Below are 25,370 nucleotides of genomic sequence, written 5' to 3'. Positions count from 1 at the left end.
AATACAGCTCCTTGCATTGCAGGACATGGTAACATTAAAGAGTTATTGCTGATGTGTGTGAAATCATAAAACTTTTACTCATCCACTGATCCTCCTACACTGTCTCACAGTAAGGGACAAGCTTACTTTTTCAAGGACGTTGTATTTTGCAACTTCAAAATCTTGAGGAAAAAAAGGAGCATTTTCACTGTAAAATCTGGAATAGAATCAGAACAATTAAAACCACACGTACCCAGTAAATACTGTGCTATTACAGGCTGCAACATCACATCCTACGGTAAGAATTAATATAAGAACATGACATTATTTTTAAGCCACAAAATAACAACAAAAAAGTTTTGAGAAATAAAATCCCATACTGCCAAGCTGCTGACCCACACAAGGAGGCACAAGTGTCTGGTGTGAACCTGAAGATAATCTCGATTTCAGACCTCATTCTTTAGAAACACTTTGGAATCAACAAAGTAAATGGATTTCCACTAATTGATTGCATGTTAATTTTTTCAACAGCTTGGTCAGCCCTCCCTCATTCTTAACTTTCACATTAGGATACGTGATGTAATCTTATCATTCAGCATCAGAACATTTAGATCAAACACAAATTCTAGTACATTCCTGGAGAGTAGCTAAATACCTTCTTTAAAAGTTGAACAGCAGCCTCTGAAAGTGAAAGCTGCATTTTATTAACAGATTTAAAAACAGGAGTGTTGGAGCTGGCTCTGTTCTTTTATTTCTACATAGGTATAGAAAATGAAAAAAGCTTTTTCCTCCCCTGCACTTTTTTTAAGGTAATGAATCATCTCTGATGCTGAAACAGAATGGAAAGTGTATTTTTTTCTTTTATATCATTATCTACATAGCTGTATCAATATACATCTTTAATTTTGTATTATTTTACCTGAGAGTTCCCACTTTGAATTCAATTCTCTTGTCACTTTCTCCTATAACAGCAAGATTGGTATCATTGCTTTCATTTTGATTTGTGGCAATTTTATTTTCAGAAGGTGACAAGTCTTCCAAACCTGCAATCAAAACCTTTATTTACTTCATATAATATGGCTTCACTAATTTAACATAACCTATGATCACCTGCCTTGATCTGCTGGTGATACTTTGCCTAATGCAGCCAAGAATGCTGTCAGCCTTCTTGGCAGCAAGGGCATACTGATGGCTCGCATTCAACTTGTTGTGTACCAGGACCCTGGGTTCTGTTCTGTAAAGCTGTTTTCCAGCTGGGCGACCCCCAGCATGTACTGGTGCACAGGGTTCTTCCTCCTCAGGTGCAGACTTATTGAACCTGAGCTTCCTGTCAGCCTGTTTCTCCAATCTGATCAGGTCTCTCTGATGACAGCACAACTCTGGTCTATCAGCTGCTCCCCTCAGTTTTGTGTAACCAGCAAACTTGCTGAGGATACATTCTGCCCCATCATCCAGATCAGTAATGAAGGTGCTGAAGAGGACTGGCCAACATACTGACCCCTGAGGCACTCTGCTCCTTACTGGCCTCCAACAAGACTTTGCACAACAGGTCCTCCAGGCCTGGTCATTCAGTTTTTGATTCACCTCACTATCCAGACCATAATTCAACAGCTACTCTATGAGAACATTATAGGAAGAAGTGTCAAAGGCCTTACTGAAGTCCAAGCAGACAACACAAACTGCCCATCTTTCATTTATGAGACCAATCATTTCATTTCAGAAGCTTATCAAACGGGTTAGGCACGACATCCCCGTGACGAATCCATGCGAATAACCCGATGGCTTTCTTGTCCTTCCAGCATTCAGGAATGGTTTCTAGGATTAATTCCTCCAACACATTTCCACCTTTGTTTTCAGAAAAAATCGTATTTATGTCACCTTTATTTCCAGTGTTTATGGCTGCTGATTTCCTAAAAGTTTATTTGAAATACTGACTTTCTAAAACATTATTTCCCAAACTAACAGGTAAATAGATAAACCATGCAAACACACCTACCATGTCCACCTGGCCATTGGTTAGAAATGTTGCCTTGTGATGTGTTAACCTCAAATGCATCAGTTATTAAAAGCTTCCCATTTTCAACTGATTTCCAGACAAAATCTGCATATAAAACAGGCAGCTGATATTTCTGAGTAATTTTTAGATCGTGACGACTGAGGACACTGGCATTATCCACAAGAACATGTGTACACTGAAAGACAAGTTACAATTAGAATCGTTATGCACACAAACTTAGTGTTAATCCAAATATTGTTTATTTGCAATTCATGCTGGTAAAATCCTACAGTTTAAAGGAAACATTTAAAAACACAACATTCTTGGACAGGATTTTAATTGAAACATCTAATTTAGAGACACAATACCTCTGCATTTCCTCCACAGTCAGCAGAGAGGATTCTTTCAGATGACAGCTCAGGTGAGCTAAAATATATGTAAGTTGCCTTGAAAGTATTGCCTCCTATTTATTTTCATGGAAACTACAGCAGACACCAAAAGCACAATAATACTATTTGATAGAGCAAATTCTCAGCTACAAAACATTATTTTTCAACATAGTCACCATCATGAGATACGCATTTTTGTCAGTGAGGACAAGAGCTTACATGCTGCTCTTGTAAAAATCTGCACCAGCAGAGGCAGCCCACTGCTGCTGTCACCACTGCTGAAATGTACCACCCACCACCTCACTGTACTCACATCAACTGTTTGCTCTCCAGAAACATTCAGCAAGCATCAATTAATTGAATGGCCCACCTTTGCACTTCCATGTCAGATGCCATTCTGACAGACGGCCCCCTGCTGCCATCTGTCACATGGCAACAAATGCAATGGAATACTGGTGGGAAGGTTCAGCCTCTACTGCCGTACTACCAGCATCAGTCTCTGATGTTGTGGGCCAGCATAATACAGGAGACATTACTTCCAGAGCAGCTCTTGTATGTAACTTCCATCACTGTGCAGTAACTACAGAGACTGAGGGTGACCAGGTGTCTAACGTTCTGCAGAGCTTTTAGAGCACACAGGAGGTCCAATAACGGGGCAAGCTCTATAGCAGCTGACTAGTTACAAACCAAAAGCTCTTTGGGAGAATGGTAAAAAAGCTGGTTAGGGTCCTTTAGAATCACAACATGCTTTGATAGCTTTGTAAGGGTCCTTACAGTGCTTTATTGGAATCATACATATGCTGAAAGTTAAAACTATCCACATAATTTCAACAGTAGAATCATGTCCTGGTAGGAGAAACTGAGGACACCTGGGTTTTGTCCAGCATGGAGGAGGCCAAGATGTGACCTCATTTGTCTCTGTAGCTCCCTGAGGAGGGGATGCAGAGGGAGATAGGTGCTGGGCTCTGCTCCTGGAAGCAGCACAAAGCTGTACCAAGGGAGGGTCAGACTGGGCATTATGAGACATTTCTGCACTGTGAGGGTGGACAGACACTGGAAGAAGCTTCCTAGAGAGATGGGTGATGCTCTGTGGCTGCCAGTGTTCGAGGTGCATTTGGATAATAGTCTCAATTATACGCTCTATTTCCTGGTTACACAGGAAAAAACCCTTCCTGGTTCTTTTGGAGAGAGAGAATATTGCTTTTATTTTTTATTTATTTTTAAGGAGACATTTCAGTACTATAGAGATAGATGAATTGGAAGCATAAGCAGAATATTTCCAGTGAAATATTGAACAGAGAAATATTTCTCTACATGAAGAACTCCATAATACTTTCAACATTTGGTATTTTCCTTCAGAGATCTCAGAAATAAATCTGGAACTTACTTTGTTATTAAGCACAAAATTAATTACTCCACCATTTTCTGTTATGCATGCTTTCAGGCTGTTCCTCTTCTGAATGGGCAAGTACTTCACTTTAATAAAGAACACACAGTTTGCAAAGATTGTCATTGCTCTCCTGTTAAAACAGAGAAGGGTTTGTTTTTTCCTTTTGTCTAAGAAATCTTTATTTCCTACTACCCACCTAAGATGTTACTTATGGAGAGAGAACAACATAATTCATTTGAATTTGGGATTCCAAGAAAACCTAGAAAATCATTGCTATCAGATGCATTTTTATATATGCCTGTGTAATCTGAACTATAGGAAAGGCCAAATCAAGTACTGCCCTATGCATCTGAGAGAACCAGCAATGTGCTGGTTGAGGTGAGGCATACAGCAGCTCGAGGATCAAAGAGCACATTAAATTGTTATATACTTGTATTTTGTGCCTCTTGTGTTTTACTGTCTGGCATTAGCAGTACATGTGTCATAAAGTACTCTCGGCTCATGCACAGAATAAACCCTGTAACTCTTTTTTTCCATAAGGAGGAGGTTTTCACAAGATACTACATTATCTGAGATGCTAACAATCTTATGAGATGCAGACTTATAACTTGGCTCAAGTAGATTAATTTGAGTCACATACAAAAGAAAATGTGCCACTGCCAAAAGCTTCCAATATTAAAAGCGTAGAAGGCACTGCCTCCTTTTGCACCGACCTCTGCATGCACTGACTTCACTGCAAATTCTCTACAGCAGACTCTGGACACTGCTGAAATTTCAGCAGAAGTCACCTCCTCAGGAAATAATGGATTCCATTTGCACAGCCTAATCCAAAAGATTATTAGGAGGTTATTGAAATACATACAAGCTGTCACAAGCCCTGCCAACACAGTCCTGGAAACTCAAGAAGCAACTGAATTGTTTGTGGTGCAAAACTCCACAAAAATATTTTATATGACATTTCCTTATGAAAGTTATACTGCTAAGGACTAGGAACAAATACTGAGAGAACTGATCTGTAAGTAAACTTTAAATGAGCCAGTAAGAGGAAAGGAAAGCTTGAGGGAAGGGCAGATTCACTTCCTCAAAGTTTGCCTGCAAAGTGAAGTTCCCCCCACCTAGCAAACAAAGCTTGTTTCTGCTCCCAGCATGACAGCTGTCCAATGACTCCTGATCCCACTTCTCTCTGTATGTTTTAGGTGAAAGATGGCTTACACTCACCTGCTCAGGCAGTTCCCTGCCTGAAGGACCTTCTGCTTCCCCAGTAGAGCGAGGTGCAAGTGAAGAGCCTCAGTGGTGGGAGGGAGGATGGGCTAAGGCAGCTCACACCCACCTGAACATCGTCCGAGGGGACAGCAGCAACAGTTGTGACCCTGACAAATAAACAAACCGAGTGACCAAGTGACGTGCAGCCGTCTGCGGAATAAGGAACACTAACACTTCCGGGGCTTGAGGGAGGAGGAAACTCACTGTTAAAGTGCAAGTGAACTTTGAAAGACGCTCCAGACAGCAGGAAGTAAAGCTGGAACCTCTTTAGTCTGTACCCAGCAGCTTTTCTTTCTGCTGAGTGACATAGGCTTTATTCCCTCTCATTGCTGATGAATGCTGCCACCCAATATTAGCCTCTCTTCTTTAGCCAATTTCCCCTGAGGATCAAACTTATCAAGGAATTTTAGCAGTGTTTGTCTTTACTCTTCTTGAACTGCAGAGTTTCCAGAATTCAAAATCAGAATAGAAAACGACAATATTTAATGTGAGAGTGAAGAATGGTGAACAGTTTTATAACTGGAATAAGGCACTGATGCAGCACTAAGTAAGAAGTTGTGCAATGGAGAGTTGCTGACAACTGTCACTGGTTTAATTCTTGCAGTTTTAATTTATCTCAGTGGAGATCCATAAGGCCTCAGTGACCTCAGAAGAATTTCACACAAGTACATGAGCTTGTAATTATGATTGGTTTGCAAGTTTGGGATCATCATTAGAGATAGATCATGCTTTTGACAGAGGAGAGCACCAAAGACAATTTTGTCCTCATTCAAAAATAGACGAAGAATAACCTGGAACTCAATGTGGGCCTTCAGTGTGCAGGGATACTGAATTTTCATGAGGATGTTAATGCATTAAAGGTGACACTGTGCTTGAAAAGGAAGGGGTAGAAATCCTTGCTTTTTTTTTTTGTTTTTGTTTGTTTTTGTTTTTGTTTTTAATATGTATTTCCAGCACTGTAGCTTCCCACTCTTAATGCAGAACTCAGCTTCAGGAAACCTGTGCAGGTGATATATTCATAATTGGCTTAAGTGCAGGAAAGGTGATGGGAAGTTTGGAAAGAGCCACAGCTGATGTGAGATTTAGCAGTTGGCAGCTGAAAGAGCTGCCCTGGTTTTACGCAGCCAGGAGCTCGGTCCTGTACCAACGTGCAAAGAGGAGCAAAACCCGGCTCCAGCTGGCAATGTCAACAGGTTTTGGAGTGAGATTCTCCACTGTTTGCTGTGGAGCTCTGAGGAAAGTGTTTTGCTCAGTAAGAGAATTCCTAAAGAGCAAAATGTCAAAAACTCTCTGGTGATGGTGACAGAATGTGAGGGAATGGCACAGAGCTGTGTTGGGGTGAGGGGCGGGTCAGGTTGGGAGTCTGGAAAAGGTTTTTCAACATAGATTAATGGAATATCCTGAATTGAGAGGAGTCCGTAAGGATCACTGAGCCTAACTCCTGGATCTGCACAGGAACAGCCTGCCCAGGGCAGTGGGCACAGCTCTGAGCTGCCAGAGCTCAGGGAGCGTTCGGACAGTGCTTCCAGACATTGGGACTGGCTTCTGGGTGGTCCTCTGTGGAGCCAGGGGTTGGACTCAGTGATCCTTATGGGCCCCTTCCCATTGGGAAGGATGGAAAGAAGCCCAGGTGGTTCAATGACTCTGTAGGCTTTCTGCCACTTATCCTTCCACTCCACCCTTACTGCAGCTATTTAAAGATTAAAAGGGCAGAGGCAGCTACAAGGAAAGCACGCTGAAAGCGCACAGCTCCGCCCGCCCAGCAAAGGCACGGCGAGCGGAGGTTGCGGGTTCGTTCCGCGGTCACCTCCTCACTGCCGCCCCCACAGGTCAGGAAGGCGGGGAGCGGCCCCTCCCCCAGCAACGGGGCGGGGCAGGCATCACCGCCTTCGTGCGCCTGCCCCCGCCCCTCGGAAGCCTAGGCAGGGCTGGAGGGTTTGCGGTGTCAACCTATTAACGGCATTCTCGCCGCTGAGCATTTTGGGAGCTGTAGTCGAGCGCAGAGAGATCGCTACGGGGCTGCAGGAGGCGGGCGGCGGCTGGGGACTACAAATCCCGGCGTGCCCCGCGCCGCGCGGCGTCCAGCCTGTGGCGGCGGGAGGCTGTGCTATGGCGGCGCGTTTGTAACTGCGAGCGGCGGGAGGTCGCGGCGCTGGCCTCGGCTTCGGCCATTTGGAATATTACGCTCTGGGGAAGCTTTGAGCGTATCGAAATCTGCTCGTACGGAGTTCTGTAGGAGTTCCGGAAGGGTTCCTGTGGGGATCCCGGAGTGCCGCCGGGCGGTGATGGTGGTGGGAAGAGGAGTGAGAAGCGAACGCGCAGCTGTTCGTGGAGTTACCGCAGGAAGGTTAAGTGCGAGTTGAAATATGCACAGTAAAGCGATCGTGTTCACTTGGGCATCTCTGCAGCGTTGCATTAGTACGAGGATTTGTGGCTGGACTGCGTCTTATGAACACGATCGGCTGGTTTTAAGAGTGACTTCCTGATGCTGGGAGTCTCTTCCCGTAGATTTTTTTCTTTTATCTGCTTAATTTCTCGGAGCTAAAAACAAGTGAGCATCCACGCCTGATACTTGTGACTGCACCTTTTACTCCCCTGGCGCTACACTATGTTATGTTAATGCTGCATCGGCAATTGCGTTGGAATGTAATTTACAGGATGCCAACTGTTGAAGAGCTGAGTAGTGAACAAAACTTCATTGCACACTGGATGTCCAGTAATTCCCGTGCTGGTGTCTTATTAGATCCTCATTTTACTGGATTAAAAATCACCACAGAAAGTCTGTTACCTGGACCTGAAAACATCACGGCTTTCCCCAGTGAAGTGCAGAATCTCTTAGACAGCTGTTCTGTAAGTGAGGACTCCTTGAGTGAAGAGCAATTGCTTGAGTCTGGCAGCTCCTGTGCACTTCAGCAAAATAGCACTGAAATGTCTTTTCCAGCAACAGCATATAATGTAGGAAGCTCTAAAGCAGACTTCGGCCACAGTGAAAAGGATGCTCAGAATAAATCTGATTGCAATGATCCTCTCTTACAAAAGCTTGAACAGGTAATAAATTTTAAAAATTCTAGAATTTCTTGATATTCATAAATTAAGGTATATTTTGTTCCTGTGCATCCATGGAATGGAACACCTCTCCTATGAGAACAGGCTGAGAGAGCTGGGGCTGTTCAGCCTGGAGAAGAGAAGGCTGTGAGGTGACCTGAGAGCAGCCTTTCAGTATCTAAAGAGGAGCTACAGGAAGGAAGGGGACAGATTCTTTAGCGGGGTATGTAAAATTAGAACAAGGAGAAATGGCTTCAAGCTTAAAGAGGGGAGATATAGGTTGGATTTAAGGAAAAAGGCTTTAACAGTGGGGGTGGTGAGGCACTGGCACAGGTTGCCCAGAGATGTTGTTGATGCCCCATCCCTGGAGACTTTCAGGGTAAGGCTGGATCAGGCCCTGGGCAATCTGATCGAGCTGTGCATGTCTCTGTTTGTTGCAGGGGAGCTGGACAGATAAAAGAAACTTTAAAGGGCCTTTCCAACTCTAAGTAGATTCTAGTATTCTATAATTTTTCATACCTGAAAGTATTTGTAGAGCATAAGCTTAAAGAGCAAGCCCTGAGTCAGTTACGTGTCAGTTGCGTAAAGATTAGTGTCCTCCTCATAACATGCTGTTATTGAGAGCCTAGTTGGTTTTCATAGGCGCAGATTTCAGTTCAAAATGAAATTATGTTTAGTGCCAGCATATTTGCTCTTAGAATCTTCTTACCTCAAAAGGTGAACATTTCCCAAATTGCAGAAATGAGAGTTCTGTTATCTACTATTTGCGGATTGGTCGATTAAAAACTAGTGGCTTGGAGTGCACTAGAAACAGCATGAATTTCATTCATCAAAGCACTTTGTATGCAGCGTGTCATGTTACAGTTAGATAATGGGATGTCTTTAAAACTTGTTGTCTTGATGATGCTTATGTTTTGGTGCATTCTAAGTATACTTACCCTATAGTACGTTGATTTTTTTTTTTTTTTTTTTTTTAAATTCCTTAAAAAGCTGAAGGAATTGCAACAACAGAAACAGGAACAGCTAAAGAAACAACAGATGGAGCAACTTCAAAGGCTAATGGAAGAACAACAGAAGTTACTTAGCATGGTATCTGGTCAGACAGCAGTTCTTGGTAAGTTGAGAAATAAAGCATAGGATCACAGAATCATAGAATGGCCTGGGTTGAAAAGGATCACAATGATCATCGAGTTTCAACCCCCTGCTATGTGCAGGGCTGCCAACCATCAGACCAGGCTGCCCAGAGCCACATCCAGCCTGGCCTTGAATGCCTCCAGGGATGGGGCATCCACAGCCTCCTTGGGCAACCTGTTCCACTGCATCACCACCCTCTGAGTGGAAAAAATATGTACTTTATTAAACTGAAGAATGTGATCTATTGTTCTTGTTTAAGTTAGAAAGTATATTCAGTGTTCATCTTAAGACTACTTGATTAGTCAAAGATAAATGCATCATTTTAATGACTGCTGTGTGGTACTGCTAAAGGAATGCTATCCTTTTGCCAACTTTAATTGTAATTAATGATGGGAGCCCTTGTTTTGAAGAAAATATCGTAAATATAAAAGACAAAATAGGCAGTTGCATTTCTTTCAATACTTCTGATTGCTTTAAGCCATCACTGTATCCAAATGAGGTGGTGCCTCCTTGTTTGTGCTCACAGTACATGTTTTCCCATGTGATGAACTTAATGAGACTGGGGAGCTCATTTGTACTGAGAAACAAACATCTGTAACCTGGATCAGTGTTCCAGTCCAATTTAGCTTGTGCACAGGGAGAGGACAGTCCTGGACTGGAAAAAGCCCCCAGAGTTGAGAGAGGGGCATCTTCTCTTGCAGGTAGTATCAGACCCACCTGATTTAAATGATTATATTTCTTTTACGTAGCCTATCTGAGAAACTGAAGTTAGGCTTTGAACAAAAACTAAATTGCCTAATGATTTTTTCTGAGTTGGGAACATGAGGATGGAGGCTGGCTCTTGCCCTCGTGTGTATGTTTATTTTTGTTCCTGTGAAACACTGGTTTGTTTGAAGGCTGTACTCTAATGGCTGAAAGTAAAAAGCTAAGCTAAGACCTGGGCATTCATTGGGCTTGACAAGTTTTTTTGTTTGTTTGTTTTTTACAAATCAGTCATCTGAGTAACAGAATCACAAGGACAACAAAGCTCATGCTCTGAGTAATTGGTCTCCACATACACAGAACAGTGAAATTATAATGAAAGTTAAACAATGCAGAATGCATCTCATCTTTGGACAATGGTTGTTCAGTACTGTCTGCCTGTAAAAAGCAAGGCCCCTGAAAATGCAGAACTGCTTGAAAGGCAGTGAAGACGACAACTATATTGGTTAGGCATTTGGAGAAAAATAATTGGGAGTGTGTGTTCCCTTCCCATACTCCCCCCCAGTTACTGAGCATAACTCACTGCTTGTAGTGATGCTTGTATACAAATTTTGGTTTCCTTTGCTCAATATGGTCAGCTCAGAAGCCTCAGTGTTCCTGTGAGTGTTGTTAAAAGCAGCAGGAGGAAAAATCAAGTTCTTCCATCAGCATGATATGTTTGTCTGTTCTAGTAGGGAAAAAAATGGCTACTACTAAAACTTATGTATGATAAAGACTGGGAAAATGGTAAAATAATGACAGATCCTGGATGGCTGTATTATTTGGTAAGTTAGAATGAACTGAAACCGTATTTTCAAGTAGCAATTAGAAAATAATCCATACGGGGATATAGAAAGTCTCCAGACCAACTGTGTTGTGAGGATAAATAACTGAATTGGAATTAGGAATCAAGATGGATTGGCAAAGAGATGCTATGGCACAGTCATAACGTCCTTAGAGTTGGAAGGCTGATTAAGAATTGTTTATACAACAGAAGAAATGCACCAGAATTCTTCACCTTTTCCTGTTTCTTAGCTGTACCACTGGCACTGCGTTACCATTTATGCTGTTATGACTGGAATAGCATTTTTGGTTTTAAATTTAATAAGGAGTTTGTAAATCTGTACAGGTTTCAGAGAAAAGAAATGAGAGTGAGTTACAAGCATGAAGTATGATGACAAGCTTTTAATCTTGGTCTAAGGCGATGTGAAAGGATGAATTGATCTTAATTTTTAAGTATAGCAGACATCCAAGCTTCTGTTATTTTACCTTTAAGCCATAAGTTAGCAAAGATGATGAACCAGAATAGAGTGCCAAGGTGTGTGTCTGGGAGAGAAAACTTATACGTGGTTGGATATTACTTTCAAAAGAGTGCTCAAATTCAAACAAGAGTTAATTTGGGAAAATCATAGGACTTCTTTTGTGTGGGAATTCAGACTACGTGACCATAAAGCTGTTTTAATCTGGTCTGAATGCCACTTAAATGTAAGCTGAGCTGACTGTTTGTTTGCATGCTTTTGGGAGGAAAAAAAACAAATTTGTATTCTGTTGATTTCATAGGAAAAAGCATGAGGTGTCCAGAACAAAAGATGGAAAAATTGATGGAGACTGAAGATCCACCCGTGGATCCTTTTAGTGCGGAACTCCCTGAGAACAGAGGAAAACAGTTATGGGTGACTAATGCAGAGGAAAGGTAATTCAGAACGTGATTTGGTAAAAAGTGTAAGTAATTTATATACTGCAAGTTTGAATGAATTCTGAATCCCAATTCAGAGTCTGATATTCTCAATTTGTATAGCTTTCTTAAGCAGGGATTACGTTTCACTAGTACAATGGAGAGCAATAGTAGGAGAGGCTCTGGCTTGAGATTGTGACAGATGTGCTGTGCTGGCTGAAGAGGTGTGTGCAGCGTGGGGTGATGATAGTGTAGAAGCACATTCTGGTATAGGCTTAGTATATCAGCAGTCACAATTACCGCACTCAATCTGATTTATTACAATCTCCTCTCCACTGTTACACAGCAAAAGTAGTGATGTTGAAGAGGAGTATAAGGCCACAACTTTTTAGTTTGTTACCAGGAGTTATGTTTGTTTAAGCATCTATGTGTGGCTAAGAAATAATAGTGCTTGTGGGAGAAGCCTTCTCATGGATGTTAGAAGCTTTTTGTTGTTGCTGTTGTTGATGGAATAAAAGTAGTGGTTGGCATTGTTTTGAAGCTCTGCCTTGTCTGCCTTGCCTGTCGTAACAGGAAATACTTGTTCCAGGCAGTACTGGGTTGACCCCAGGCAGCCACTTGGTCACCCCACCTCAGAATTCAATGGAGGTGAATTAGAAGAAGTAAAATGACATTTGTGGGTTGAGATAAAGACACTTTATTGTCACAACAAGTGAAGAAAAGAGGGGAAGAGACCCCAGCATTAAGAAGGCGGCCATCTCCCACAACCAAACTGATGCACAGTTGGTCCTGTCTAGTTTTAGAAAACCAAGTCTGCAGTTCTCATTGCTGAACATGATGTTGTGTGGCATGAAACTCTTGGTCACTTTGGATCAACTCTTCTGGCTCTGCCCTCTCTCTCTTGCTCATCCCCAGCCTATTTGATGGGGTGAACAGAGTGAGCAGCAGAGAAACCAGAGAAAACTTGGATGCTCTGCAAGAAGTGTTCAACAACAGCGCAAAAACGTTGGATGTTACCATCATTGTTTTGGTCACAAATCCAAAGCAGCACCATATGGACTGCTGTAGAGAAAGTTTACTCCATCCTAGCCAGACACAGAATGCAGGCTGATCTTGTAGGATTTCTGTGAACCAATGTGAAGGACATACCATAGAAATTATCAGTATGACTACAATCTGAGTGTGAGTCTGATGGCTCGGGCAGAAGAATGGCTGGTTGCAATGGCAATTTTTTTTAGCTATGTATGAATAATTTTGTCAAAAGATAATCAACTATTACTACAATGCATTTTTCAGATTAGCTTTGCCACTCAGTGACTAAAGTTCTTCGTAATTGTCATCGTTTAGGTAATTGTATCCCAGGTCTTTGATTAGCAGTGATGTTAAATGCAATTAAATTATACGGAAATGTTAATTCTTTATTTTTTTTAATTACTACAGACCTATTAAAGCTGCGATTCAGGAGAAGAAACAGACCTTTGAGGAATTTGTGGAAGAACAGATGCAAATAGAAGAGCAGCGTCTGAAGCAAAAACAGGAGTTACAGGTTTTCTATTCTTTCTAACTTGTTTTTTAAATATTATACCATGGTGTGATGGGTGCTTTAAGAACTTAGACAGCAGGTTCTGGCATCAAAAGCTAACGCTGCAATATTCACATCTTAATAATTCATCTTCAAAATAAAACAATAAGTCCTAACTATTTTGTTTAAGATGCTTTCAGAAATCCAGTAGAAGTAAATGCACTTTATAAATTCCTACTAACATGTGGGGTTTATTTGGAAAACAAGCAAAAAAAACCCAAGCAAATTCAAAAACCCAGCAACTTAAAACTGCACGAGGGATTTAATGTTGTGTGTGTGTGTTAATTTTCCTTATCCCCTTTCAGGAGACATATGGATCAGCCATTCAAAAACCTGTGATCAAACGACCCTTCCTAAAAAGAGGAGAAGGCTTAACAAGGTTTACTAATGCCAGATCTAAGGTAGTAAAGTTTCGGGAAAACATGCTGAAGCCTCCACAGAGGGCTTCAGATGACAGAAATGTGAGAGTGGACAGATCACAAATGCAAAAGAAAAATCTGCCTTCTGGCAAAGAACTGGTTTCTGAGAGCTCTCTTACACCATGTAAAAAAAATAACCAGCCTGACAAAGCCAAATGTCCTCTTCAGAAGACCCTGGTACTCAGAAATCACAATGGAAAAAATTCCTTGCCACTAGAAACAAGAATGCAACCAGGAAAAAATCTTAATGGACAGATTAAGGTTTCTTTTTTGCCAGAAGTCAACAATAAAATAGAAAATAAAGAGAATGTAGTGGAATTTACTAAGTCTAGCACTGGCAGCAAAATCAGAAACAAATTACCTTACACAGAAAAGCCTCCATTATCTTGTGAGATGGCTGATGCCTTTTCTAATTCTAACTGTTCTGTGACTCACTCTGTAAAGGATTCAGAACTGTCTTTTGAAGTTTCATTTCAGAATAAGTTGGAAAACTGGGAAAAAGAAAAGGAAAAAGAAAACCTGGAATTAGATGAATTTTTGTTTCTAGAACAGGCTGCAGATGAAATATCTTTCTCAAGTAATTCTTCATTTGTGCAAAGGATCTTGGATCGAGATCAGCAAACTTCACAAGGACGCAGAATGTCCTCTACCCCTATCAAGGCAAAACAGCAGCAAGTAAAGGAATTTGCAGTTAAACTCATTAATAAGAAAAAGGCAGAATGTGTGGCTGTGGGAAATAAAATTGATAAAGCAGTTAATCGTGCGATGTCAAATTCAGAAACAGCTTCTAGACTAAAGGATCCACTGAATAAAGCAGATACTGTAATGTTTTCAGCTTCTTTCATGACAGCAGCTCCTGCTTTAAAAAGTACTCAGTGGATTGTGAATGAAAACAAAGATGAAGAAAATGGTAATAGTACTACAGATTCTGAGCAAGAATTTGAGACCACTTTAAAATATGAAAATGAAGATGTTAAGACATCCTTTATGAGCCATAGAGAAAGCGATCTAGAATTGTTAGATTATGGAAGTTCTGCTACAGATATCCGCAAAGAAAGCAAAAATGGAAGTGCCAACCTTGACTCGTCAGACAAAGATGCACAGTCAAACCAAAAGGTTGGAAAAGCTTCAGACCACCAAAGAAGCATGTCTTGTGTAAACAGGAATAAGTTTGAGTTTGATGATGAGAGAACATGGAGTGATCTTGATGAAAATTATGTTCATGATGAACATAATGAAAATGAAAAATACACTACAATGCCCTCACAGACTGACTTTTTCAGTAAGAATGATACACCTTTCCCAGATAGAGCATTAAAGAGAAAAGTTGCCTCAAAGAGGGGGGAAGAACTGTCTAAACAGCCTGCAGTGGACAGCGATTCAAACGGACCTCCATCAGACCTGATGGTGAAACTGTTTCCCTCACTGAGACCAAAACAGAAGACAGGCTGTCATCCAGAGCATGAAATCAAATCAAATGTGGAACAGGAGTCAGGAGGTGAGAGAACAGCAACTGGTAGGAAATGTTGAAGAATACATGTTTTGCAAGTCTTTCCTTCTAAGGCTTAAGCTGCAACTTGACGCTACACCAAAAGGTACAGACTTCTACTGTAGGCACCCTTCATCTCTTCTGGTTGTGTCTGGTGCCAGATGCAGTCATTGCACAGCCTGCAGAATGATAAGTTCAGTGAAACCTTTCATTTATTTCACCCTGAAGGCTAGTTTTTGTCTCATCGCCTCATTCAACTAACTTAATCCGAAGGCGCTTGACCACTGTTTCAAACTCAAGCAAAGAGGCAAAAGCATGCTGAAAATGAAGCAGTGCCTCCCTTTCCAGTGAGTGCATCTACACCGCATTTGGGTAGTGCCATGCACTCCTAGGTTACATTGTTCCTGTAGTAAAACTGGATGCATCAGCAATGTCTGTTTTCTGTCTGCAGTACAGTATGTAGAGAATTCACCTGGAATATAGAAAACAAGTTAATTTTTCTGCTCGTCCGTCCCAAGTTGATTTCAACCATTTCAGCTGTACGGCTATGGTATGCAGAAGGCTTACAATCTCTACAATCTCCTGTAAAAGCTGTTGTGTTTGTGCTAGAACAGACAACGTGATGGTGCAGCCTTGCATGTCTTCTCTGTAAGACGGTGAGGTGTCAGTTTCAAACTCTGCACCAATAAATGTTTAGGATTTTTTCTGGTTTTTTTTGAAGATCATATGAAGCAGAAGTGGCAGGTTTAGTGTTTTATGGAGAACTGTTTTATTGGCTTTTGAAAGAAATCTGCTGGGTCTTGTTGCTGGGAGTAATGGCTAGCAGCATTTACGAGTGATGGAGGCAACTAACTACACTACAGCATCAGTACTTAGGCTCTTTTTGCATGCTCAGAAGCAGACTATGAAAGCCTTAGGAGTGTTAAGCAGTGACTGAACAGGAAACTGGAATGGCAGAGAGGCCCACAAATACTCTGGGCCTCTACAATCCATTTCAGGTCAGTGATGACTTCAAGCAGGCTGTGCTGTGAGTAAACTTACAGCTGGAAAAACTTACATTTCTAACTCTCCTCTTTGATGCTTTGCTCTTACCATATCTTCATTTGTCTACAGGTCCTTCACATTCTGATTTCTGTTATATGTTTAGTTCTACAAATATTATAGATGAACTTGATGAGGAACTTGAGTATATAGTGCAGGGTACTTCAAAATGTCACTTCAGTACTAGAGTTTTCTTGCAATGCTACTGCTATCTATAAAATAGTATATATATTTTTTAAAATTAGTGTTAGTAATTTTTCAGTCTAATGGATCTGGTTGTTGTATGGCAGGAGCCACTGTTCCATCCCAGACACTGAGAGAGAAACTCATTGAATTGGAAATGGAAATTGAGCGATTCAGAGCTGAAAACACAATTCTAACTAAACTCCGTGAAGAAAGAGAGCATGCCTTGGCAAGCATCAGGTAATCCTGAATTGAAAACCCATAGTTTGGTGCGTTCACTAAAATGGTGTGCTCCTGGCTATCACACTGTGCAGTTCTTACTTAGGTACTGTTAAGTAATTGATGTATTTTAGTAACAGTGGAGACATAGATCAAGAAACTGGCTGTTTCTGTATGTATGTATGAAATGTTGTCGTAAAAACAGATTGCCAATCTAGGAAGAATGTTGAGCACTCCTGCTGCTTCAATATGATATCCTTAAAGGCTAAGCCAGTGAGAATTTTCTCATGTATACTTTTATTCTGAGCAATAACACAGTCCTAAACTGGTCTCATAAAACGGATTTCACCTGAATGTGATCGATGCTGTCCATTTGGATTGGATGTACAAACGGAACATTAGTATTTACTTCAGCTAGGGGAATTATAAGCAGTAAATACAGCAGAATAATTCTGCGGAGATTTGAAAGTGGCATACCTGTTTCTGCCAAAGTTAATTTTGTTTTGTTTGGATACAGCATCATGTTGCTGGCTAATGTTTGATTTGTGACCTGCTATTAGTCACCGGTTCTTTTACAAGCAGCTTTTGGTGGAATGGTGTTCCACTGCTCTAAGGAATATTGGCAAGCTTTCATAGAATCTAGAATCATAGAATGGCTTAGGTTAGAAGGGACCTCACAGATCATCCAGTTCCAATCTGGCCTTGAATGCCACCAGGGATAGGGCATCCACAGCTTCTCTGGGCAGCTGTGCCAGTCCTCACCACCCTCTGAGAAAATAATTTCTTCCTGACACTTAGTCTAGATTTCCCCCCCTCTTAGTTTAAAGCCATTCACCCTTGTTCTGTCACTAGTAGACTGTGTACAGTTGGTCTCCTTCCTGCTTATAGGCTCCCCTTAAGTAACGGAAGGTTGCAATGAGGCCTCCCTGAAGCCTTCTCCAGGCTGAACAAGCCCAACTCCCTAAACATTTCTTCACAGGAGATTGCTCCATCCCTCTCATCATCTTTGTGGCCCTCCTCTGGACCTGCTCCAACAGCTCCACAACGTTCTTGTGCTGGGGCCCCAGGCCTGGATGAACAAGATGGAGCCTCACAAGGGCAGAGCAGTGGGGGACAATCCCTTCCCTCTCCCTGCTGCCACTCTGTTTTGATGAAGCCCAGGATACTGTTGGCCTTCTGGGCTGCAATTACACACAAAGCTTTACTGAATCATAAAATGGCCTGGGTTGAAAAGGACCTCAAAGATCACTTAGTTTCAACCCTCCTGCCATGGGCTACTAGACCAAGCTGCCCAGAGCCACATCCAGCCTGGCTTTTAATGCCTTCAGGAATGGGGCATCCACAACCTCTCTGGAACAACCTGTTCTAGTGTGTCACCACCCTCTGTATGAAAAACTTCCTCCTAATATCTAACCTAAACCTCCTCTGTCTCTGCTTAAGACCATTCCCCCTTGTCCTATCACTGTCCACCCTCGTAAACAGCCGTTCCCCCTCCTGTTTATAAGCTCCCTTCAAGTACTGGAAGGCCACAATGAGGTCTCCCCGGGGCCTTCTCTTCCCCAAGCTAAACAAGCCCAGTTCCCTCAACCTTTCCTTATAGGAGAGGTGCTCCAGCCCTCTGATCATCTTAGTGCCCTCCTCTGGACACACTCCAAGAGCTCCATGTCCCTCCTGTACTGAGGGCCCTAGGCCTGGACGCAGTGCTGCAGCTGGGGCCTCACAAAGCTGAGTAGAGGAGGACAATCGCCTCCCTCTCCTGCTGGCCACCCCTTTTTTAATGCAGCCCAGAACACAGTCGGCCTTCCAGGCTGCAAGCGCACACTGCTGGCTCATGTCCAGCTTCTCATCCACCAGGATCCCCAAGTCCTCCACAGGAAGTTTTGCTAGGTTCTGGATAACTTTTGTGATTAAAGATACAGATCCAGAAATACCTGGACATCAAACACTAGCTGTATGACAACTGTTGGACTCGATCTTTGAGGTCTCCCAACCTAAACGATTCTATGAAATACTGCTTATAAGCCAATCTTCCAAGGGTGCCAGATGCTGGGTTTGACTACAGAATTTAGAGTCTGTTTTCTCACTCCACGTTTGTATAGTTTTAGGCTAAAACAATGCTTTGTTTTATAACTGCAGGAAAGAAATTGCAGACTTTCAACAGCAGAAATCCCAAGAACTTGCTGAAATAGAGGAATATAGAAAAAAAGAAATGAAAAAACTGCAAAAGGAACGTAAAGTTTTTGAAAAGTATACCATAGAAGCTAGAGCAATTCCAGACAAAAAAGAACGTGATGAAATTCAGGTATGAAAATAACAGTCACTATTATTATTTACACAGGAAAACTGAAATTCATTTAAAGGCAATTGAGAACTAACTTGAAACTAATTATAACTTAGGCCAATCATGTGAAGGGTTGCAATTGGCTTAATTGGGAAAACAGTTGCAGTCTTCATAACATTGTCTGGTACTTTCAAGGAAAAAACAAAAAAACAACAAAACCAACCTTACAAATATTTTTGTCATGTTTCCATGCATAAAAACTGCATGAGACTATGGTAGCGTGATCTTCAACTTTGATATAAAATTACTATAGCTCATATAACATTACAAGTTTTGATTTGCGTAGTGAATGAAAATACAAACTAGAACTGTGCTTAAATTTTATTTGTAAGTGTTCCACAGTAAACATAGTTATCATCTATAATTTTCAAAGTTATGTTTTCTGATTATTTACTCGTAAGTCTTTAAATGCCAGTGATAAAGAAACAAGATCTGTTTGTTCCTTCACTGTCAAGATTCATCAGGTACACAGCTAAGTTGTATCAAGCTTCACTTGTGGATATCACTTCTTGATGCTACCTCAACAGACTGAAGTAACGTTTGAAAAATGAGTTACATGGATTCAAGAGTATTTTATGTGACTTTGTTCTCGCTGTTTTCTCATGCCAAGATTTGTTAAGGGTCCTTTTGAGGGTAGCCTTAAAGATAGCACATTTCTGCCTCAAGTGTGTTTGTGCTGGCCTGACTATGAAGTGTAAAGGAGGCTGAAAGTGTGATGATCACAGGGGCTCCTGTGACTGAAGTTGAGATATTCAAGTTGGTAGTCCAAAGTTAATGCTACTCTTTTCACAGAAGAAAACCTCCCTTCTCTTAATCTTTTCTTATATTATTTTCCTAGAAAATTTGAAATCTTTTAATATTTAAAAAAAATGAAACATTTTATAAACATTCTTCTAAGGCTTTAAAACAGCAGATTGCAGAGTTACAGGAAGATTTCAAACGGAAAGAAGCAAAATGGTCAACCACCCATCGACGCCTGAAGGATCAAATAGATGCTTTAGTAAATGAGAACATGGAGCTGAAAGAAGAAGTCAAAATCATGGAGAGGTTTCGGTTAGAAGCCTGGAAAAAAGTAGAAGCTGTTGGAAGCAAGAAGAAAGTGGAAAATTCTGGGATGACTTTAAAAAGAACAGAATCTGTAGTAAGTTATTCATCTCAGCATTTAGGTCTGTGTGAACATTGTGTTTTGGATCGTGAAATTAGAATCTAATAGGCACAGCCAGACTTTTAATTCACTGATCTCGGGGTTCTGCAGATGGTGCCAGACAGAACTGTTTTTAGTGGCACCTTCTCTCCAAATATAAATGTTCACAGAACGGGTTAAGGTGAAAGGGGCTCTCTGGGTGCACGCAGCCCAGCCCCTGCTCAAGTAGGGACCCTCAGAGCAGGGTGCCCAGGACCATGTCCAAGCAGCTTCTGAACATCTCCAAGGCTGCATCACCGTGGGCAGTGTCCTTTGTTGAGGAATTCAACTTCTCAGAAATTCAAACAATGCAATTGTAAGCAGAAAAAATACGTAGGCGAGATCTGAGAACCTCTGCACCTCAAGGATCAGCCAGGCAAACCAGGCAGTTCACCAGTGCTTCAAGTAGTTACATTTAATCTTGAAATGTAATTTATTTTGGATTGCTTGCACCAAATAAACATTCTATAGTTTTTGGTCATGAGGCAGCAGACAATTCCAAAATACAGCTTTTGGGCTACATCACACAAGCTCTTCTGATGACTAAATCTCAAAAACGTACAGCTTATGAAGAAAGCTTGCAGTGAATTTCCTCTCAAATGGTGTACGAATTTTATTGCAACTGCATGAGGAGTTGGGAATAAATGTCACATATAAACCACAAGTGTAACTTCCTTACTTCCAGTGTCCGCAAAATAGAGGCCTGAAAAGTGAAACTGGATCTCTGCTTCCTCCAGCTCAGAAGTGTGGCAAGATAAATGGCAGAGGTTATTCAGAGGCAAAAGGTACACATTTGTCTAGTTGGTTAATTCTTCAACTGAGAAAATAAATGTGGATTTTTTGCATGTGTTTAAAGGACCATCTGAAAATAGGAAATAGCTGTAATGAACTTGAGTGCACAGATAGACATGTCCCAGGGCAAGATTTTGGAGCAAGCTGTTAGGAGCCCATTCTCAGTGAAAGTGCTTCTGGTTGGTGGCAGATGACTTACCTCAGACAGCTGACATATGTTGATTTTTTTTTTCATAGACGTACTATTTTCAGTTTCTGCTTCACTTAAAAAATATGGGTGTCCTGTACAGATTGACCTCATTATATGATTTTAACATTTAATCTGTACTTTACTGGCCAAATTAACTTCACTACATTTATCTGAGTAGGAAAGCTTTCTAGAGGACCTGCATCAGCACCTGCTAAGGACAACAGCAAGTCAGAGACAGTGAAGACACTAGAAGATTCTTCTAAAACTGCTATGGTAGTAAGTCCTGTATCCTGATTTGTTTTTTAAGGGAGTAGCTTTCAGTACTTAATATTTGGAAGGTGACTTGGAAAGCTGTTGACTCCATCTTTTTATATTCTTGAATTGCAATGCTGTTATTGTCATGAAAATGGCTGTGTGATAGTCAGTGCAGAGCGCTCTACCTGTGGCTGTAGCTGAGGTAAGGCAATAAAATAATAATCTCTTACCCTCTAGAATTTTGCAAAGTTTTCCATTTTAAGAGGCTGGCTATTTGTATGCTCCACGTAGGGAAACCATGCAAGAATCCTTCATGTAGCTGAATTAATTCTGGAATACTGTAGGTAGCATTTGGTGTTCTAAAACTTTTATCAGTTGTTTCACACTGTGATATGGATAACTTCAGCCAGTTGGCACGAAGCCATAGCAGTGAATTTCATTTTAGTCTGGACAAAAGCTGATCACACTCTGATTACTGCAGGCCTGAATGCATCACTGTAGTTATACTGGGAGTTGCATAAAACCCACACTGGTTTTATGACTTCCTATATTTGTCTTCCTACTGTCATACTCGTTTCTTAAAATACCTGAAAGCCTATGAAATGAAAGATGTATGAGAACAGAGCTTGATTTTTATGCTTATATTATTGCTATTGTTTCAGGACACTTCTCCTGCTGAAGCTGTCGTGTCCGTGTCAGTGCCATCTGGACCTGTGCATACAGACAGTGAAGAGATACAGAGAGAAATTGCTTATCCTGATGGAAGGGTAAAATGAAAGTGTGGAATCTGAAATTCCACGAGAAGTGAAAGATCAATGGATACTTGAATGTGATGTCTTAATACTGACCTCTGTAACCTATTCGTTAGGTTGAAAAGGTTTTGAAAAACGGCTGTCACCTCATATTTCTTCCCAATGGGACGTGGAAAAAAGTGGGTTCTGATGGGAAAACTGTAACAATAACCTTCTTTAACGGAGATGTAAAGCAGATTATGCCTGATCAAACGGTGGTATGTATCCTGCATCTTCTGCTTTCTCTATAAATACTTACATGTGTGTACACACACAATTTCTGGCTAGATAAGTTAATTTCAACTGTTTTCTTCAGATTTACTATTATGCTGATGCGAAGACTACACATACTACGTACCCTGACGGCTTAGAGATTTTGCAATTTTCAAATGGACAAATAGGTAAAGAAATCATCCAGCCCAACCAACCCCCAACACTACTGGTGTGTGTGTGTGTGTGTGTGATGCACACAAACGCATCTGTGTTTATATAATAGTAACTTGTCACAAAATACATTCTAGAGAAACATTATCCTGATGGCAAGAAAGAAATTACGTTCCCTGATCAAACTATCAAAAGTTTATTTACGGATGGACAAGAAGAAAGCATCTTTCCAGATGGCACAATTGTTCGCATTCAGCGGTAAGTTTTGTATTTTCAGGTACCCTGGCCTGTCGATGGGGATGCAGTAGGTAAGAGCTCACTGACAGAGGCAGTATATAGAGATACATTCTTTAAAACTTACATTTGAATAGACTGTACTGTGAAGATGTGCTTGCTGTTTGACATTTATTTTCTGTAGTGTGAAGGAGATAAAGAAAATGCAGACAACAACAATGCAGTCTAACACGCTAGCCTAAATGACTTTTCTGACTTGTATGTAATACTAGAGAACATGTGAGTACTCAGCTTTACCTCATGCAGGGCTCAGATCCAAACTGATGGTACTCAAAATATTAAGCTTCTGAACTGTTGTAGCAACAGGATTAGACCAGAGAATGTGTGGTGGAGGCTTTCAAGAATGAAGAAGTTTCCTGAGTTTTGCAGAAATGTGCTTTTGCGTATCAACAAAATGGCACGGTATTTACCAAAACATATTAGATTTTTTTTTTCATTTGTTCCTTTAGGCTTATGTCTGTACTGTTTGTTCTGTGAATAAGCTTAAGCCTGTTTACAGTCCTTATAATGGTTTTTACAAAATACATCTTACATATGTGTCTTTAATGCAGAGATGGAAGCAAGACTATAGAGTTCAATAATGGTCAGAGAGAACTACACACATCGCAGTTTAAGAGACGGGAGTATCCAGATGGGACTGTTAAGACGGTGTACTCAAATGGACACCAGGAAACAAAGTATGTCTCTGGGAGAATAAGAGTAAAGGATAAGGATGGTAATATCCTCATGGACACGAAGTTGTAATTAGCACTGACTCTGTTAGTGCAACAGAAATAATGTATATTCCTGTAAATAAGATGACAAATGCCTTTAATTGTATGCTGTGTATATACTTATAGTTTTCTTTGAAATAAACTTATTTTTCATTGGTGCTACTACAACAGCTTTCTCTTTGTTTTTTACTTTTCAGAAGGATTTTATCAATTCACTACTGTCTTGTGTTTAATGGGTATTTTTCAGATCCTTGGCTACCAGTGAAAATGTGTCAAACAGCTGCAGCAGACCTTATTTTAAAGATACAAGAGAAGATTTTTCAGTTTAAGATAAAAGGTTGTGCTGTTGGAAACACTGTGTGGCCTAATATAGCAGAATGCTGATTTTATTCACTGTCAAGAGCTTAAGGCCATCTGTGTCCTGAGGTGCACCAGGCCCAGCACCCTCATCCAGGTGAAGGTTGTTCCACTCTGCTCCATGCAGCTTCACCTTTTGGATACCACAATATAAGGATGTAAAGCTGTTAGCATCCAAAAGAGGGCTACAAGCTTGGTGAAGGGCTGGAGGGCCAGCTGTGTGAGGAGGGGCTGAAGCCCCCCGTATGCTCAGAGCAGAGCAGGCTGAGGGAAGGCCTGATGGCAGCTGCAGCTCCTCACAGGGAGCAGAGGGGCAGCGCCGAGCTCTGCTCTGTGTGACAGCGACAGGGAACAGCATGGAGCTGCGTCAGGGGAGGGCGGCTGGGGGTGAGGGAAAGGGGCTGCGCCAGAGGGCAGTTAGCCGCTGAAACAGGTTTTCCAGAGCAGCACTCACAGCCTTAAGCTGCCCACATTTAAGGAGTGTCTGGACAACACTTCAATCACAGGGCTTGGTTTTGCAAGGTCCCGTGCGGATCAGGAGTTGGACTCGGTGACTCTTGTAGCCTCTTCCAGCTCAAGATCCTTTGATTTTATGTGAATGGCACTACTGCTTTTCAGTGCATCACCAAAGGAAATATGTAATCACTTGTAAGCTGACTTGTACTTAAAACCTTCTCAGTACTTCTAAGCAAAATATTGCTACTGCTGTAGTGTCTGCTGCAATCCTCTACTGCAGTAGATATTGACATTTAACTCACTTTCTTTTGTACAATAGAACATAAGATAGATGCCTGCTTCCCCTTGTACTGTGTTTGTCCCATTCCCCCTTTTCCTCAGGGAAAGCAAGCTCCAGTTACGGTGTGTGCAGTGGTTACTGAAGAGGTAAGTCAAACTGGACTAGGACCTATGCTTACTCAACTAGGAGCTGCATGGTTGTCTGCACAGGCCAGCACTCTTTTCTGGCAGTTTCAGATGGCAGTTCTTCCTGAACTCTTATGTTCTCATGTCACTTAATTATAAACAGCTGTCTTGAACTAAGGAAATTACATTCTGAAGGTGACAACAGCTTTGTATGGTATTTTCAAAAGCACACAGGGCACTTCAATACCAGAATACAGACAAAGACCATGAAATGACCTTTCCCCTGCTAGTAGAAACATGATGTAAATGTACTGTGCAACAGTGAGCAAGATGCTGGCTTCGAGCTCTACAGATAAATTTTGTGCATGTGTGTTCTATGTGGACATCTGGAAAAGCTGTTTTGCCATGCAAGGCAACATGTGAATCAGTGACAAAAGCAACAGCCTAAAAACAGACAATGTTGTCTTTCCTCCATTTTGGTTCATCTTGTTAAACTCGCAGAAAGCCAAGAAATAAAAGCAGCTTGTGCATACCGAGTTCCTGTTCATGAAACAAAAAAAAGGGGGGAGTTAAGGACACCCTGTGACAGCAAACACCTCTACAGAGGGCATCTTCCCAAAGTGATCTTCCAGTTGCAGTAACAGTTATTTTTGCTACCACCCAA

At 41.3% G+C, this 25,370-nt stretch overlaps 2 protein-coding genes across 2 annotated transcripts in view; one reads left to right on the top strand and one right to left on the bottom strand.

Annotated features, from left to right (window-relative positions):
* The window catches only part of PARP4 (poly(ADP-ribose) polymerase family member 4), a gene marked incomplete at both ends in the record, with an annotated part of 41,457 nt that extends 37,580 nt beyond the window's left edge, over positions 1 to 3,877 (bottom strand). The window contains 4 exons of the mRNA XM_079536006.1: positions 127 to 196; positions 899 to 1,022; positions 1,976 to 2,171; positions 3,752 to 3,877. Of these exons, the coding sequence (XP_079392132.1) occupies positions 127 to 196; positions 899 to 1,022; positions 1,976 to 2,171; positions 3,752 to 3,877 (516 nt within the window). The remainder of the gene's footprint in view (positions 1 to 126; positions 197 to 898; positions 1,023 to 1,975; positions 2,172 to 3,751) is intronic.
* A 3,753-nt stretch (positions 3,878 to 7,630) lies between these two features.
* CPAP (centrosome assembly and centriole elongation protein) lies at positions 7,631 to 23,519 on the top strand (the record flags this gene model as incomplete). Its single annotated transcript, XM_079537581.1, has 15 exons — positions 7,631 to 8,065; positions 9,053 to 9,176; positions 11,498 to 11,630; positions 13,053 to 13,158; positions 13,500 to 15,111; positions 16,434 to 16,566; positions 18,682 to 18,847; positions 19,785 to 20,027; positions 20,755 to 20,854; positions 21,230 to 21,324; positions 21,969 to 22,073; positions 22,175 to 22,315; positions 22,414 to 22,498; positions 22,619 to 22,739; positions 23,327 to 23,519. The coding sequence occupies 15 exons, from the start codon at positions 7,631 to 7,633 to the stop codon at positions 23,517 to 23,519; spliced, it is 3,792 nt and encodes a 1,263-aa protein (XP_079393707.1).
* Between the last annotated feature and the right edge of the window lie 1,851 nt (positions 23,520 to 25,370).

This window comes from Tetrao urogallus, assembly GCF_951394365.1.
Source record: "Tetrao urogallus genome assembly, chromosome: 1".
Lineage (NCBI taxonomy): Eukaryota > Metazoa > Chordata > Aves > Galliformes > Phasianidae > Tetrao > Tetrao urogallus.
This window is presented reverse-complemented; position numbering and strand designations above follow the sequence as displayed.